Source organism: Oenanthe melanoleuca, chromosome 1 (assembly GCF_029582105.1).
Source record: "Oenanthe melanoleuca isolate GR-GAL-2019-014 chromosome 1, OMel1.0, whole genome shotgun sequence".
NCBI classification, from domain to species: domain Eukaryota; kingdom Metazoa; phylum Chordata; class Aves; order Passeriformes; family Muscicapidae; genus Oenanthe; species Oenanthe melanoleuca.
The window spans coordinates 30,034,662-30,049,226 of NC_079333.1; the positions used below are offsets into that span (position 1 = coordinate 30,034,662).

General features: G+C 46.9%; 1 protein-coding gene across 3 annotated transcripts in view; it reads right to left on the reverse strand.

Annotated features, from left to right (window-relative positions):
- Positions 1–1,551: 1,551 nt before the first annotated feature.
- Positions 1,552–14,565, reverse strand: part of GAB2 (GRB2 associated binding protein 2) — a 92,862-nt gene continuing 79,848 nt past the window's right edge. The window contains exons 6-10 of one of the 3 annotated variants that reach the window (XM_056486202.1): positions 13,768–14,050; positions 12,685–12,775; positions 11,250–11,352; positions 10,301–10,426; positions 1,552–8,710 (exon numbers count right to left, since the gene is read on the reverse strand). In XM_056486202.1, the coding sequence (XP_056342177.1) occupies positions 8,567–8,710; positions 10,301–10,426; positions 11,250–11,352; positions 12,685–12,775; positions 13,768–14,050 (747 nt within the window). In that variant the 3' untranslated portion in view covers positions 1,552–8,566. The remainder of the gene's footprint in view (positions 8,711–10,300; positions 10,427–11,249; positions 11,353–12,684; positions 12,776–13,767; positions 14,051–14,565) is intronic. The other 2 variants (XM_056486205.1, XR_008839990.1) reach the window with 2 other exon arrangements.

Consider the following 14,565-nt stretch of genomic DNA (forward strand, 5'->3'; position numbering starts at 1 on the left):
TGTGGAATGGGAACCTCAGCACAGAGCTTTGTGCCCACCAGAAGAAGATCACAATACTAACAGTGGAGCCTTGAGCAGTGGAGTGTGTTTGTTGTTTTTGAAGTCAGGTGCTGAGAGGAAATAAATGAAGACCCAAAGCTGAAGTGTCACAGAAAGTACAGTGTTCCCTGGTTTTATTAAAAGATTTCTATTTATTTCTGGTTCAAAGAAGTTGCCAAAAGTTTTCCTGTTGCTGTCATGCTGGCTGCTTTCTTTATAATGGAGTGTCACCTGAAGGCACTTTCTGTGCTGTTTGCTGTAAGGTGCTTTTGTAGGAGACTGTCTTTAACTGCATGAGATCATAATCTAAGTAATGAAAGCAGATAGTCAAACCAGCATGGAAAATGAAGAGGCTGTATCATAGCTAAGCTCTTTCCTGAATATGTCTTGTTTTTTTCATCAAGATTTTCTGAGATGAGCAGAGGCAAACAGCTTTCAGTTCTCAACATGGATGGCAGCCTGGAGAGTGTCAGTGGTACAATGAGGTTACCGGTTTGGACCCTCTTAATTTCCTCTGATTATTAGCACTGGACTTCCCTTTTGGACTCAGCCAGTCCTACTATGTCTTTGACAAAGATATTAAATAGTATTGGCCTCAGTACAGATCTTTGAGGAACATTAGTCATTGCTGGTTTGGACATGGAGTCATTGACTGTAGCTCTTCCAATGTGGCCATCCAGCCAGTTCCTTATTCATCTAATAGTCCATCCATCCATCCATCCATCCATCCATCCATCCATCCATCCATCCATCCATCTCTTTAATTAAGAGCTAAGAATGTTATAAAGGACCATCTTAAAGGCCTTGCAGAGGTCCAGTATAGTTTGAGTATGGTGTATTGCTGTCTTTGCTGCACCAATATAGTATATACTAGATTGATACTAGTGTTAGTAATGCCAGCCATTGTTGCCTATGGCATACTGATAAAGTATATGCTGTGGTATATGTGATAGAATGAGTCATTTTGTCTGCCTCTGATCAAGGAGAGCCCGTAGAGGAGTCCTCAATATTAGGTTTGGGATTCCATGTGTGCTGCAGATGTGAGATGATGCTACTCTCATCTAAAAGAGGTGTTACAGGAGCTGTGCGTAGGGAGGTGTCTTTTCCCAGTTGTCTTTTTTTTTTATTATTTTAAAAAGGAAGTCTTAAAGGGAGGCTTGAACTTTTAACTCTGGAGAAAAAGATCTGTCCTTGTGCTGAGGTTCTCTGGGTGATTTTGTGTCACAGGTGCTGAGCTGCTGATGGGTGAGAAAGGCAGCATTTGTCCTCACACTGCACGCAGCAGAGCAGATACACTGTATGAAATTCAATTTAGCAGGTTAGAAATACATGGCTTGGGTTCTGGTATCAGGAAAAACCCTAGCTACATCCCAAAAGGCCCTCACTACCCATTCAGGACACTTGACAACATGCTGAGAAAATGTTCTGAAAGCTTTAAAGGTGCTACAGAATCAAACTTGATCTGCTTCATAGTTTCCCCTTTCTTTCCCTGCTCTGAATCCATGCTGGGAATCACCAGGGAGAAATGTCTTTTTATTATCATTCTTTTATTTTCCTGTTGCTTTTCCGTTGCATATACAGTACTTAAAAATGAGATCACCTTCATGTCAGGCATGTACCATGTTTATTAACAGCAAAAAAGTATTATCTAGGCTTCACTCAAGACTGATTTACAGGATAAATAATTGTTTCAAATTACTTTAAAAAAAACCCAACCAAACAACAACCCCCCCAAAGAATAAATTAATAACTTAAGTGATTAGCTGTCCACAATGATTTGAAAACTTAATAACCATTCAAACAGTGACACCACAAGAAGACACATACTGTACAGTTTGCCACAGATTACTCTTGTCCTTCCTTCTACAAATGGAAATCAAAAAATTAAAAATACTTCTCTTTAAGAACAGTCATAGGCTTTGAAACACACAGAACATCCCTGCGAATCGGCTGCTGACGCAACAGCTTCACAGCTGGGGCTCCAACCCCTCCTCGCAGCAGGTTAAGAAACAAATGGAGACAACTACCCTAATTTGACTGGGTCTGTTCCCACACAATGATGCCCAAAGTCAGTGGGGACTTGTCAACTTTGCCAAGGGCTGGGTTGAGTGGGATAAAACTACTCTAAAGGTTTGGTCCTAACCCTACGGGATTCATCAACAGGCTCTCCATGGAGCCCAGGGTCCTGCTCCCTTTCCCTTCTTCTGCAACGTGGTTCAACCACCACATCCAAACTGCTCTCAAAAAAACCACGGTATTCTCAGGGTCAGTGTGGCAGCAGAACACTGACAACTGTGCAAATGGCATTTCCCCCACCCCCCTCACTCAGAGGAAAATCCTGCCAAGTTTTTTTTTCACCTTGGTAATCAAGAATGAAGCGGTTTTTAATGAGTTTTGTAGAATGGGATGTGTCAGGGCTGTCTATGTCGCTGGGCATGACAACAGGGTAGCATCACATGCTGCCCAGCCATTGCCTGCAGACTCAAAACAGCTCTTTGCATTATTAGATGTCAATTAATTACACCTCATAACACATCTGTGAGGTGGGGAAATAAGTACTAAAAACCTTCATTTTACAAGCCGGAGAAAAAGTCATATACAGAGTTCACATGAACCCTCTCGTCCCACATGAAGATACAGTGCAGTGTCACCCAGAGAATGACAATAAAAATGATGGTTCCTTATCTCCTGGTCTTGGGGCAAACCTCTCCCATATGGTCAACCCATTGGCCTACACATAAACCCATTACATGTTAGCAATGTGATGCCTTAGGTTTTAGCTTTTATATTTTTCAGATTCTCTGCTGCATAATGAGTAACTCTGAAATTTAGGTGTTAGTTAGTTCTCTTCACAGGGTAGTTAGACAAAACAATCCCTTCCTAGCTAGAGAATCAAGGACAACCAGTACCCAAAAAGCATAAACAACAGCTAAGGGAAAGGGGGCAAGCCAGGGCGCTGAGACTTTATAACCTGGAGCTATTAACAATTAACCCCAATATGTAAATGAACCAAAACTTACAGAAGTGTAAAAACTTGTACCCGGAATCCATCTTGGATTTGACTTAGGTATAACCCCAGCCAGGTTCTTGCACTGCCCAAGCTGTATCCTTTCAATAAATACCTACTTAATTCCTTTTGATCTATCTAGTCCCTGTTCCAGATCAGCCTTTCCAGGCATCAATGGGCTACATCAAAAATTAAGAGCCTGGTGATTGAGAGCAAGTCTGTTGAGAAGCTCTTTCAGCTAAAGAGATAGAGCCATGTGGCCCAGCTTCTGTTCCAGATGTTACTGGCTGGTGTTAAAACTTGACCACCACATGCCAGGACCCGCTGGCTGTGGGCTAGAAGGGGACAGCTGTATTGTGACACCTTGCTACATATCAACTTTTCATAAGAGTAGACACTAAATCAAAAATCTGATCAACAGTACAACGCTAGGAGTTGGGAACAAGGAGATAAAATTGTGACTGCAACGATGAGACACCAAGGACAGACTGATAGAGGGGATGAACTGCTCCGGGCCAAGAAGGAATCATGATCAAAAAGTGCACGTCTTGACCTGCAAGAGCCTCATTAACAGCTGCTGTGTACATGTGGGAAGGCTGGGTAGAGAAGAGAGGCACTCAGACTCCTCAGAGGCCCTAAACTGGCTTATTGGCCCTTGTGATTTGATGCCAGACTGGTCCCTCTGATTTTCCTGATGGCTCTTTGATGGCCATGTGTGTTCTCTGGCTGGTGCCAGGGTTAGGCTTTGCTGTTCCCCCTTCCTGTAGAAGTAGGGCTTCTCCATAATCACAGTTCCACTGCATCCATCTCTTGTAGACAGCATGCCTCCAATGGGACAAACCATGTGGATGTCAGCTTTTATATGGAATGGAACTTTTATAACACAGGTGGGAAAACGCCAACGCAATGCAAGCACGACTTGAGAAAACCATCCTTTTACTTGCCTCCTAGGCCAGAAAGGAACTGGAAACTATTTTGACATCTTCCCTAAGACCTGGACATGGCTGTACCTCCCCCTCAGCAAGGAGCCATGATCACTGGATAGCCAAAACAAGCCAACTCTGCCTGGTATGCCAGCGTGTGGAGGGGGCACAGGGCTGCTGAGAGCTCTGGATCTAGCCTAACAAATGTACAGGTTAAAGCTCTCTCCCAGTTGTTAGAACTGTGTGTCCATGTCCTGGATGACTGGGCCAGCCAGCCCTCTCCCAGGTGAGAGAGACAGTCCAGTGTGGATTAGCTCCTCTCACTGGGGAGTATGGCCTTTGGGGTTGAGCTGTGTGCCTTTCCACTTCACTTCATGGCCAGAGAAGTGGCCCTGTCCCTGGATGTTACATGGCTCTAGGCAACCCCTTGGGCCCCTTCCCTCACACAGAGGAGTCTCCACTCAACCCTGGTAGCACAGGGTCTCAGTGTGGAAGAGATGCTCCAAGCAGGGTCAGCTATGGGGTTCACCTAGACTGGTCTTGAAAAGCTCCAAGGATGAAGATGGCACCTCAAAGGACAACCCTGTGAAACCATGGCACTGCTGCCCCATGAACAGCTCATGGGAGCCCCTCAGCAAGGCATCTCCCAGCATATCCTGGTCCCCACACACTTCTTGTAGAGTTTCTCCTGCCCAGCTCAGAGCTGGGTGAATGGACCAAGCATCCCTGAATGCCAGAGCACAGGCATCATGCTGTCAGGCAGGATGACCCTCTTGAGAGTGAAACCCCCAAGAGTGGTGGAAGCTCCCATCCCACCAGTGCATGGCTTCTACTGAGTATTCCACAGCCAACAATCTCTGCTTATCTGACTTGAGACTCAGGCCAATGGAGCACATGGTGAGACCAAGACCCAAACCCTACTGGCAAACTCCCCTTACTTCTCTCATCCCAGCCTCATGTGCCAGTCCCACCCTTGCCAGTGGCTGGTGGCCCAGAGTTCAAATCCATCCCAGTTAGCATCCAAACAAGCCAAGCCTTCCCCATCTTTTGGTTCCAGCTCTGCATTTGGCCCTGTCTGCCAGACTCTCAGCTTTGGCCTGGCACAGTCTGTGCTCACACTATATTCTTTCACCAACTTGAGATGAAGCCTAAGCCTGGCATCCATTTAGAGCTGGAAATGTATTTCCCACTGAACACTCAAATGCCAGTTCAGAGCAAATCAGCTCCAAGGCAGCCCTTCTCACCAGAGGAATGGTGAGCAGCATTTGTACCCTCATGAGCAGCAAGGGATACACACTTTGGGAGACTTTTGCCTTTAAAATCAACACCTTAGTAATTTTCAATCTTGGGGAAAACTTTGAGACATGGACCTGGTGCTTCATAAAACTAAATACTGAGGTCATGATGCTTGTCCCACAGACAACCCTTCTCCATGAGCACACACACATGCAAGCATATCCCTTTTCCAAATCAAAAGGAGCTGTAGAGCAGGCTCTGATGTGAAGGCTCAAGCCAGTTTAATTTCAATTAAAATGAATAATTTGCAATGTTCTCAGTTTCCTTAAATACCTAGTTCTAACAAAGGAGGCTGTCATACTCAAGAATCCAAGTATAAAGTGGATGTGATAAACTCAATGCCTTCAGGACAAAGTTCTTGGCAGACCATGTAATTAAAGCAGCTGCTTTTCAATATGGTTTAAGACTAAACACTGCACAAACATTAATCACCAGGGACTGCTGTAATCAGCTCAGCAATCGTCATGGGTGACTATTTCCACTGAAGCCATTGATTACTTAATGCTTTCAGGAGGGGTTGATACAGTCATGTCTCTATGGCACAGAGTCTGTGGGCTTCTGCTTAGTTTGGTGGTGCTGTTTGCTTGGGGAAAAGATAGAGGGCTGTATCTGTTCCAGTGAAAACACAGATTTCACTGCAAAGCAGAGAGGCACCAGCAAACAGCAGTTGTTAAGTAGCTGCTTTTGGGCTGTTCTGGTCCTTGGTCTGCCAAATGCAATGGACCAGTTACTAGGGATGCTCATGAGAACAAATTATCAAAACACAGTGTCTGAGCCTGGGAAAAGAGCTGTCCCATATCTCATGAACAAAGACATTTGTGAGACGTAGAGAAAAAGGACCAGTTTCTCCAGTATCACAAAAGGCTTTTCCAGCTGTAATTAATGCCTTGGACTAAACATGGGAGGGGGCACTGGATGCACCTAGTCCCTAGTGCAGAAGCACAGGAAACCCACTCAGCAAATTGCATTCAAACCCACTGTGTCCTCTCTCAAGCCACTAAAGCTAACAGCTTAGAAGAAGAAATGGAAAAAATCAGCTTCCCAGTAGAGTGACATTCTTTCTGGTGGGGATGGGGAGCTCTCTCCCAGATGGGTGAATGCACACTTCAGTGGGCTCTGGATCAGGCCTAATGTTTAGTCTCCTCTGAGATGCAGAGATGAAAGGGGCAATAGAAATACAAAGTACTGCATTCTAATCTTCATTTCATCATCTCACCAGGCAAATGTGCAAACCCCCAGTAGGGGGCAATGGCCCTTCCAAGCTGTAACACACCCCCTGACCTTCAGAAAGCATCTGACTGCTAAATCTTCCCCTTTGGGGCTTTGGGTTTTTTTCCTAGAAATTACTATTTTTAGCATAAACATTAGGATATTTTGCTATAAAAGTCCAACACTTCAGTGTCTTAACAGGGTTGTCAGGGCCTTTCCATTAACATCCTTCCCCTTCATGGCATGCAAGAAGAAAATATAAAATGGTGTAAAGACTCATTTTACCAGCACACAGCAGCACACAGCCCTTAAGGGACTGGTGTCCTATCCCCCATGTGGGTCACATCTGGCCCTTTTCAAGCTCAGACCAAGATTAAGCAAATGTGTTAATGCTTAAGCATGAACAATCAACACAACTTGGTGGTGTTGGTGGAACACAGAGCCCACAGCACTGGGAGGGGTGCAGCCTGCAGAAAGAATAGCTCCAGCTCTTTAACAAATATTACCTAATCTCTCTAATGTCTCCTTCGTTTGGCTCCTGGTTTGCGGTCAGCCTGTTTATTCGTGTCAGCGCTTGCTGTCTGGCAATCAGGCTGCTCCATGGCAATCATTAGTTCTTCCTGTTTTCATGAGATCATGAATTATTATCTCTGCATTAAACTGCCTTGTCCTTCTCTTCTCTCTGTGCTAAGCAGCTGCCTGGCGAGCGATCCCAAAGCCTGGATGTGTTAGGGATGCTGGCAAGGGACAACAGCAGACTCCCACCCATAATTACAGCCCAGGGTCATTAATGTCAGCAAGCCCCACTTCTGTGTTGAGGAAACATTGCTGAAGATGAGGGGAAAACAGCATTTTGCACCCTCCACAAACCAACCACAAAGCTCACACTGAAAAACCCTGCCCTGACTCTCCTGACCCACCTCTTCCCAAGCCTATGACCTCACCATCAACCAACATTTCAATTACTCTTCTTCTTTCTCCCAAGAAACATTCCACCAGACCTCCTCACCCAGCACCAACCTCTGCAGTACAGCACCTGCCTTCTCCCAGTCCTCGCAGCAGCTTTCCACTCCCTTCTTGTCATTCATCCTTATCCCACACACGTACACAGGGGCTCCAGAGCCTCCCTGACCCCTCATACTCAACCACAGAGCTTCTCACGATGGCCACAATGTAGGACTCTCACTCTATGGGCTTCTTTCGGTAGCACAAAAGGCAAATTTTGGTTTTTAGGGTCAGATTCACAGGAATTGGTTTCAGACAGGCAGTGGGTCAGTGCTTAAATTCTACCTTCCAAAGCCAATCCCTCCAGCCCTTTCCAAAGCCAATTTCTCCAGCCCACTGACTTAGAGAGATGATGGAGAATACAAACAGAAGACACCCCAACAAACTCATGTGAGCATGTGCTGGCATGTATGTGTGTGCATGATGGGGCAAGTCCTGGGCTCCTAACTCAGCTCAATGGGAAGGTGTGGATGCTCATCAAGTTCCTGAAGGTTAACAACCCCAACCAAAACCTTTGGGGGCTGTCCGGCCAGGAGGAGAACACCCAGAGATTCTGAGCATATTATTTACAAGAGACAGGACAACAAAAGTGATTTCAAGCAATGGTCCTTGCTCAGTTTTGGGACTGGGAGGAGGCAGAGAAGAGGACAACCACAAGGAGTGGAGGATCAGAGCTGGGTAATGATATCCTATGGGAGATGCTGCAAACCTGCGTGGTGTGGTTTAGGGTACGATATGGACGAAGACGGGGAGAGATGATGCAGTGTTAGCACATACAAGGTGGCTTTAATAGCTGTAGGGAAAAGAGGTGTAGGGTGAAACCTGGTATTGCTAAGTCAAAGTTCCTGGATAGTGCATCCAGCAGCTAAAGCACAAACCTAGCCACCGAACATAGTTGGTCTTTATCACTGGCAAACAGTATCCGCCAAGTCTTCCCCTGAAATTAAGTTTTGTTTTAAGAGAAAAAACACCAATGACACCCCCTCCCCTCCACAGACAAGTCTCAGCAATCCAGCCCAAGTGGCTCTGGCTGCCCAGCTGGAGACACCAACAGGACATGTGCCTGCTGTCCTGCCCGCCGCCGGCACTACTGCTTGTTGCTCTTGGCAGGCTCCGAGGACTGCCGCACGTCAGTCCACTCCTGCATGGTGCTCTGCAGCGCCTGCGTCTTCTCCTTGTCCACCTGCACGTAATCCACCTTCTCGTCTGAGGCCACCGACGAGGTGGAGGGCTGTGGGGAGGAGAAAAGGCACCGCCGCGTCACTCGTCGGCCCTGCTCTTCCCTCTGCTTATGTAGCAGCACCCAGCCTGCTGCAAGACCACTGCACCTGCTTTCCTGAAGGCTTCACAGCTCATCACCCTCCCTCCAACCTCCCAAAGACACCTGGAGGGAGGATTTCAATCTGCTCTGCCTCTTGCTGGCATGAGACTGCAGGGCAATGGGAGGGCAGAAACAGCACATGGGTTTCTACCTTCTCACAAACTTTGGGACCTGGAGGTTTGGTTGTAATTGTGTTCTGTAACTGCTGATTTTGTGAGTTCAGCCTTGCATTTTGCTCATTTTCCTGTAAAGAACCCCAGAACTCTTAGAGATGCACATAAAATACCAGCTCCATACCTTTTAGCTGTGCTGACTCTACTCACCTATGGCACCAGCTAATTTTCATCCCCAAAACAACAGATATGTTTGCAGGGTCACCCAAGAGATGTGCTGAGAACAAGGAGATACTTTTTGCCATAGCTTCTGGAGCCCTGGAGTTTCTTCTGACTCTACAAGCATTTCAGAGGCTCCATCTGCTTGTAACTGGAGCTGGATAATCTTTTTTAGTGGTCTAAAATCACTTTTCCAGAATGGGATATAATTTAAATGCGTGATACTTGCAGAAATATTGCTGGGCAGAAAGAAACCATCAAGAGACAACTGTCAAATAATAAAAGGACCTAACCAGTGGGATGCTTTGCCTAGGAAACAAGGTGATGTTTAAGAAAGTGAGGCCAACTCTCCTGTGGTTGCCACAGAGGTTTACACAACCCTTGTCCTTCACCTTCCAGGTGCAAAATCCAAGTCTGGTCTTAGAGGACCTGTTGTTTTGAAGGAGGAAAAAAACAATTCTGATACTTCTTGGGATACCTCCTGACAGCTTTTCAATATATAGTTTCCAGCTGAATTTGTGGTCTCATTAGCATTCCCGAGCCCTGCACATCCATGCTTCTGCTTTGCACTTCCAGCAAAGCTGCAGACATGCAAGACAGACTGAGTTTGACCTAGAGCAAACACAGCAGTGGGTCATAGAATGGTTTGGGTTGGAAGGGACCTTAAAGATCATCTCATTTCAACCATGCCATGGGCAGGGACCCCTTTCACTAGACCAGGCTGCTCTAAGCCCCATCCAACCCAGCCTTGAAGACTTCCAGGGAGGTGGCAGCCAAAGCTTCTCTGGCCAGTCTGTTCAGATGCCTCACTATCCTCATAGTAAAGAATTTCTTTCTAATATTGAATCTAAACCTGCCCTCTGACAGTTTGAAGTGATCACCCTTCGTAGTGTCACTGTATGCCCCTGTAAAAAATCCCTCTCCAGCTCTCTTGTCACCCCTTTAGGCACTGGAAGATGGTCTAAGGTCTCCTTGGAGCCTTTTCTTGTCCAGGTTGAACAATCCCACCTGTCCCAGCCTGTCTCCACAGTAGAGGTGCTCCAGCCCTCTGAGCATCAGACATTCTTGAGACCACAGTCCAGGGCTTTGGACCATGCTGTTGCCAAATGTGCACAGAACCCCTTAAAATGCATCACTTTTAATCAGAAGTTTATGAAATCCCCCATACCTTCCTGTGTGGCCCTGGTGAGCTTGGCTGGAAGTCCAGGGCCAGGTAATCCACACTCCCCGAACTCTTTTTAGGCGCTGGGCTGTTGGTACCACTAGGAACAGGAGAAGCAGAAATGGGGTTTTGCTAATGCAGGGAAGAGACAGGAGAGATAATGAGGATTAAAGTGGGAAGGAAGAAAGAAAAAAGGAAATTAACACAAATCCAGAAATGAAACATGTTGGTGGCACCTTTAAAAGAGCCTGTGCATTTGCTCACCTACCTCTGGGACAAGGATGTGCAAAAACTGCTGGGATACTACAAATGTTGTATTTTGTGCTAATATTTCAAGCTCATGCTCTTGACTTCATGTATCATAGCAGCTCTGCTGCCATGCCTGACAGCAGACGTGGGCTTTAGCATGTCCCAGGAACCACACCTCAGCAAGGCCAGGCCAGCTCTGGGATCTTTGCTAATCACAACCATGCTGCACAGAGCACAGATTTCCTCTACCCCATTAGTTACACAGCCTCAAAAATATGCTTCAAGCTTCACCAAGAGAGACAAAATCCCCTCCCTGTAAGCAGTGCCACTCCCTGCTGCTGCTCTGATAGACCCTGTTCTCACAAAAACATGATGTCAGCAGCTACTAGGGGAAAAAAATTGAAAAAAAAAATCAACTTTAATTAGGAAAATACACCCTGACAGTCCATATAAATTTTTATCCCTTCTTATTTCCTGGCAAACTGGGTGATACACGTTTCTGCTGTCATACACACTTAAAACTCCAACGAGACATGTAATCTTCAGAAGGAAACGCCCTGTTTTGTGCATTTAGGGATGCACATAAGGATGTACTCCACACAGTGCTATCTGAGCACTTCCATGTCATGAGCTAGGAATGCATCTGCAGAGCTGGGGAGAGTATATGTCCTGCCAGAACCATCTGTCTCAGCTGTGGGGCCCTTACCATGGCCACGTAGTTCTCCTCGCTGTCTCCTGAGTCAGTGCTGGTGATGCTCTGGGAGGAGACAGGGCGACAGTACTGCAGGGAGCCAGCATTGAAGGTGTGCCTGCAACAACAAGGGTTGATGTGTTACTGGTGGCTGCAGGTCCTGCTTGTCCTCTGCCAAGGAGGGATGGGAGAGGGCAGCTCCTGATGCCTGCAACCATCACCGTGATCTAATCTGGGCATGAAGAAGAGTGGTGGCATTGAGGTTCTCCAGCCTGTCCTTTCCATGGGTTGGAAATCCATGGGTTTGGTCTCCTCTTCTAGAGGAAATTCTTCTAGAAATAATTTTTTCTTTCTAGAATTTTTTTAGTAACACCTTACTTGCTATGTACCCATAACTCTCCTGCTCTCACCTACACAAATCAGATTCCACGATCTCTTCCATCTCACAAGAAACATTTAATTGTGGAGGCTGGAGGGGCAGCCTTGGTGAAGCCTCTTACCTCCAGGCTCACCACAGCTACAGGATTTGTTTACTGTACAGGCCCTATCCAAATTTTTTGCCGGAAAACAAATCCTCTGAGGAATTGTCTTGCTTCCAATTGGCCAAATCTAATTATACCGAACAAAATAATGAAATCAGCTTCTGGCATTAAAGCGTGGGTCTCAAAAAGCTATTTGTTGCCTTTCAGTAAAGCAGGGTCATATGATTAGCTGATAGGGGAAAAATCCATTAGCTTCTCCAGGGTCAGATCTCTTGTCAATCAAACCCTGCTTGCTGCTTCCCAGCGCAGTGATTTCAGCACACAGCGCCCATGCCCTGCAGTCAGTCTGCACACAATCCAATTTATTAGAGGAGTCATAGCAGCCAAGCTTTGCTTCTGTCTTTTACTGGACAATATCAGATCATGAATTAGTAGCAGAGCTGGAATTGTGTGAATCCTGTTATTTTTGGCTGGCAGACATAACTCTGAAGTGCTTTGGTTTAATTTTGCTGACTTCTTTCAGGCTAAGCTTTGCTTTCAAGGCAACACCCTTGGTCAGACCCTGAGTGTCACCCTGTGCTTTGAGACAACAGTGGGGTTTTGGGGGGGATAGCTTGGATGTGAAATCATGCCCCCCACACAGCATGGCTGAGTTGGTCTGGCTCAGCTGCATCATGAATTGTCGTGGACCACAGGTCCAGGTCAGAGCCAGAGCTCTCCAGTAGCTATCACATCCCAGAAACAGGAAATGTCTTCAAGGGATCTTAGTGAGCTTGTTAGCCACATGCTGAGCTTTTGTGTGAAATTCCAACCTAAATGAATTTATCTTCTTGCCACCAGCTGTGATGTGGGGAATGTTTAGTCCATGGCAGAGGTGACAGCATGGCTACATGTGGACACAGGTGAGAATGAGACCAGAGAGCTGCTGTTGAAGCAAAGCAAGAATTCATCCCACAGCCATTACTCACGTTGGCCTGGACCAGGATTTTGTGACTGGTGATTTGAAGGGAAGCTCATCGATGACAGTGTTGTTCCTCAGGTCCAGTGGTGATGGCTTTGCTGGAGAGGGGAAAAGCCTTTATTCAGAGGCAGCATGTTCCTAAATATCAGCACCCATGACTGGCATGAGAGTATCCCCAAGACATGGATTGATTATTTCCCATTCCACTGATCAGCCCCCCAGCCCTCCCTGCTGATGACAAATACTCCAAACAAAAAACCCCTGTGCTCATTTACACCAGAACTCAGAGAAAACAGTGAATTTCTCCCTCTGCTCCACAGCCTCAAAGTGGATGGGTGGTCTCAAAAGAGCAATGTGCCTTCCAGGGAATGGAGATCTACTAAAAATGCTCAAACCCCAAAACCATTCATTAGTATCTGTGGTAACTAATGTATTAAATGGGGACAAGACCAGGCTCTGCCAGGGCTGAACTGCCTCTCTGTGGAGTGTTCTGCCATAGGGAATGGGAAAGGACATCTGCAGGATAGCATGGAAGCTCTTCTCATCATGGAGGGTTCGTCGGGGGAAAAGTGCTATGCTCCAACCCCAGCCCTTGAACTGATTGTTCATGTGGTTAGCTGTTCACACCCTAGAGATGGGAGGCCTCCTGCTCAGGATCTCCTTGGCCACCTGTCAGACAATGGATTAGGGAGACATTTGGAGAATGTCAGCAAAGCCCTGAAGGGAGAACTGTCTGGAACCTGCCAGAAGGAAACTAGGAAAAATTTGTGTCATCTGAACACAAGATTGAGATTTTAGGGTGGAGCACAGAGAGGGGTGCAGGCCAAGGGGGTGAACTCCTGCCTGTGACATGCATCTCCTGCAAAGGCCTGGAAGGGCTTGAGATGGACTGTTCAAGCACCAGGAAAGCTAAATTTGCCCTGCAGAGCTCCTGAAAGAGCAAGGGGATGGAGGACATCTGAAGGTCTGACTGTCCTGGCAGCAGCAAAGCACACACACTAGGGCTGGACACACTTCACAGATGCAGTCTGAAGAATGAGGAGAACAGAAGGGCTCCTGGGCAGACGTGTGCACAGCCAGCCATTCCTACCTTTCCGGTCGGGTTTGAGGTTGCGGTTGACAGGCGGGGGCTGGATCTCGCTCAGCCGCCGGTGGCACTGAGCCACGGCTCCTCCTTTATGCACGGGAAGGGTGGCTGAGGACAGCCCCACCAGGTCAAAGTGGTGTGGCCCGGGGCTCATGGGGATGTAGAGGTTTTGGGCATTGTCGTTGGCTTTCTCGGCGTGGATGAGGGGCGAGGAGCCAGGGTTCATGGGGACGTAGTTGTCCTCGGAGTCGGTGCTGTGGGAGCGAGCCACCGCTGCCTTGGCCTGCTGGGGGACAAGAGGAGGGTGTGCTGTGAGCCCCAGGCACTGCTCAACCCCATCCACTACAAACCCTTCATCTCATCACAGCCAAACAACATCTGAGGGGAGACTCACTCTAAGATCTAAGCACAGAGGGAAGGAATGATCTGTCCCCTCCTTGGCCATCAGTTTGCACTGTCTACCTCCTTTGTTCCCAAGTCATTGCAACATCCTGAGTTTTCAGAAAGGTCTTCATCACCCAGACCTGAGCATCTTCTCATGATCAGAGTGACCTGGAGAAACATGCCCAACCTGGAAAGTCTTTCTTCCCTAGGCTCTGTCCATGACTAAAATGCAATATGAAAAGCTGCTTTAATGTTATTTCCAGCTCAGGAAATCTTAGAAAGTGCACAAAAGGGGCTGTTCTGGCAGCAGGTCCAAATTTAGCACAGCGGCATCCCAGGTTTTCAGAAAGCAAGCAAGCTCTTGGGTAGTTTTTATTTTGGGCCAAAGCTGCTGGCAGATACTTTGTGGAAGCAAAG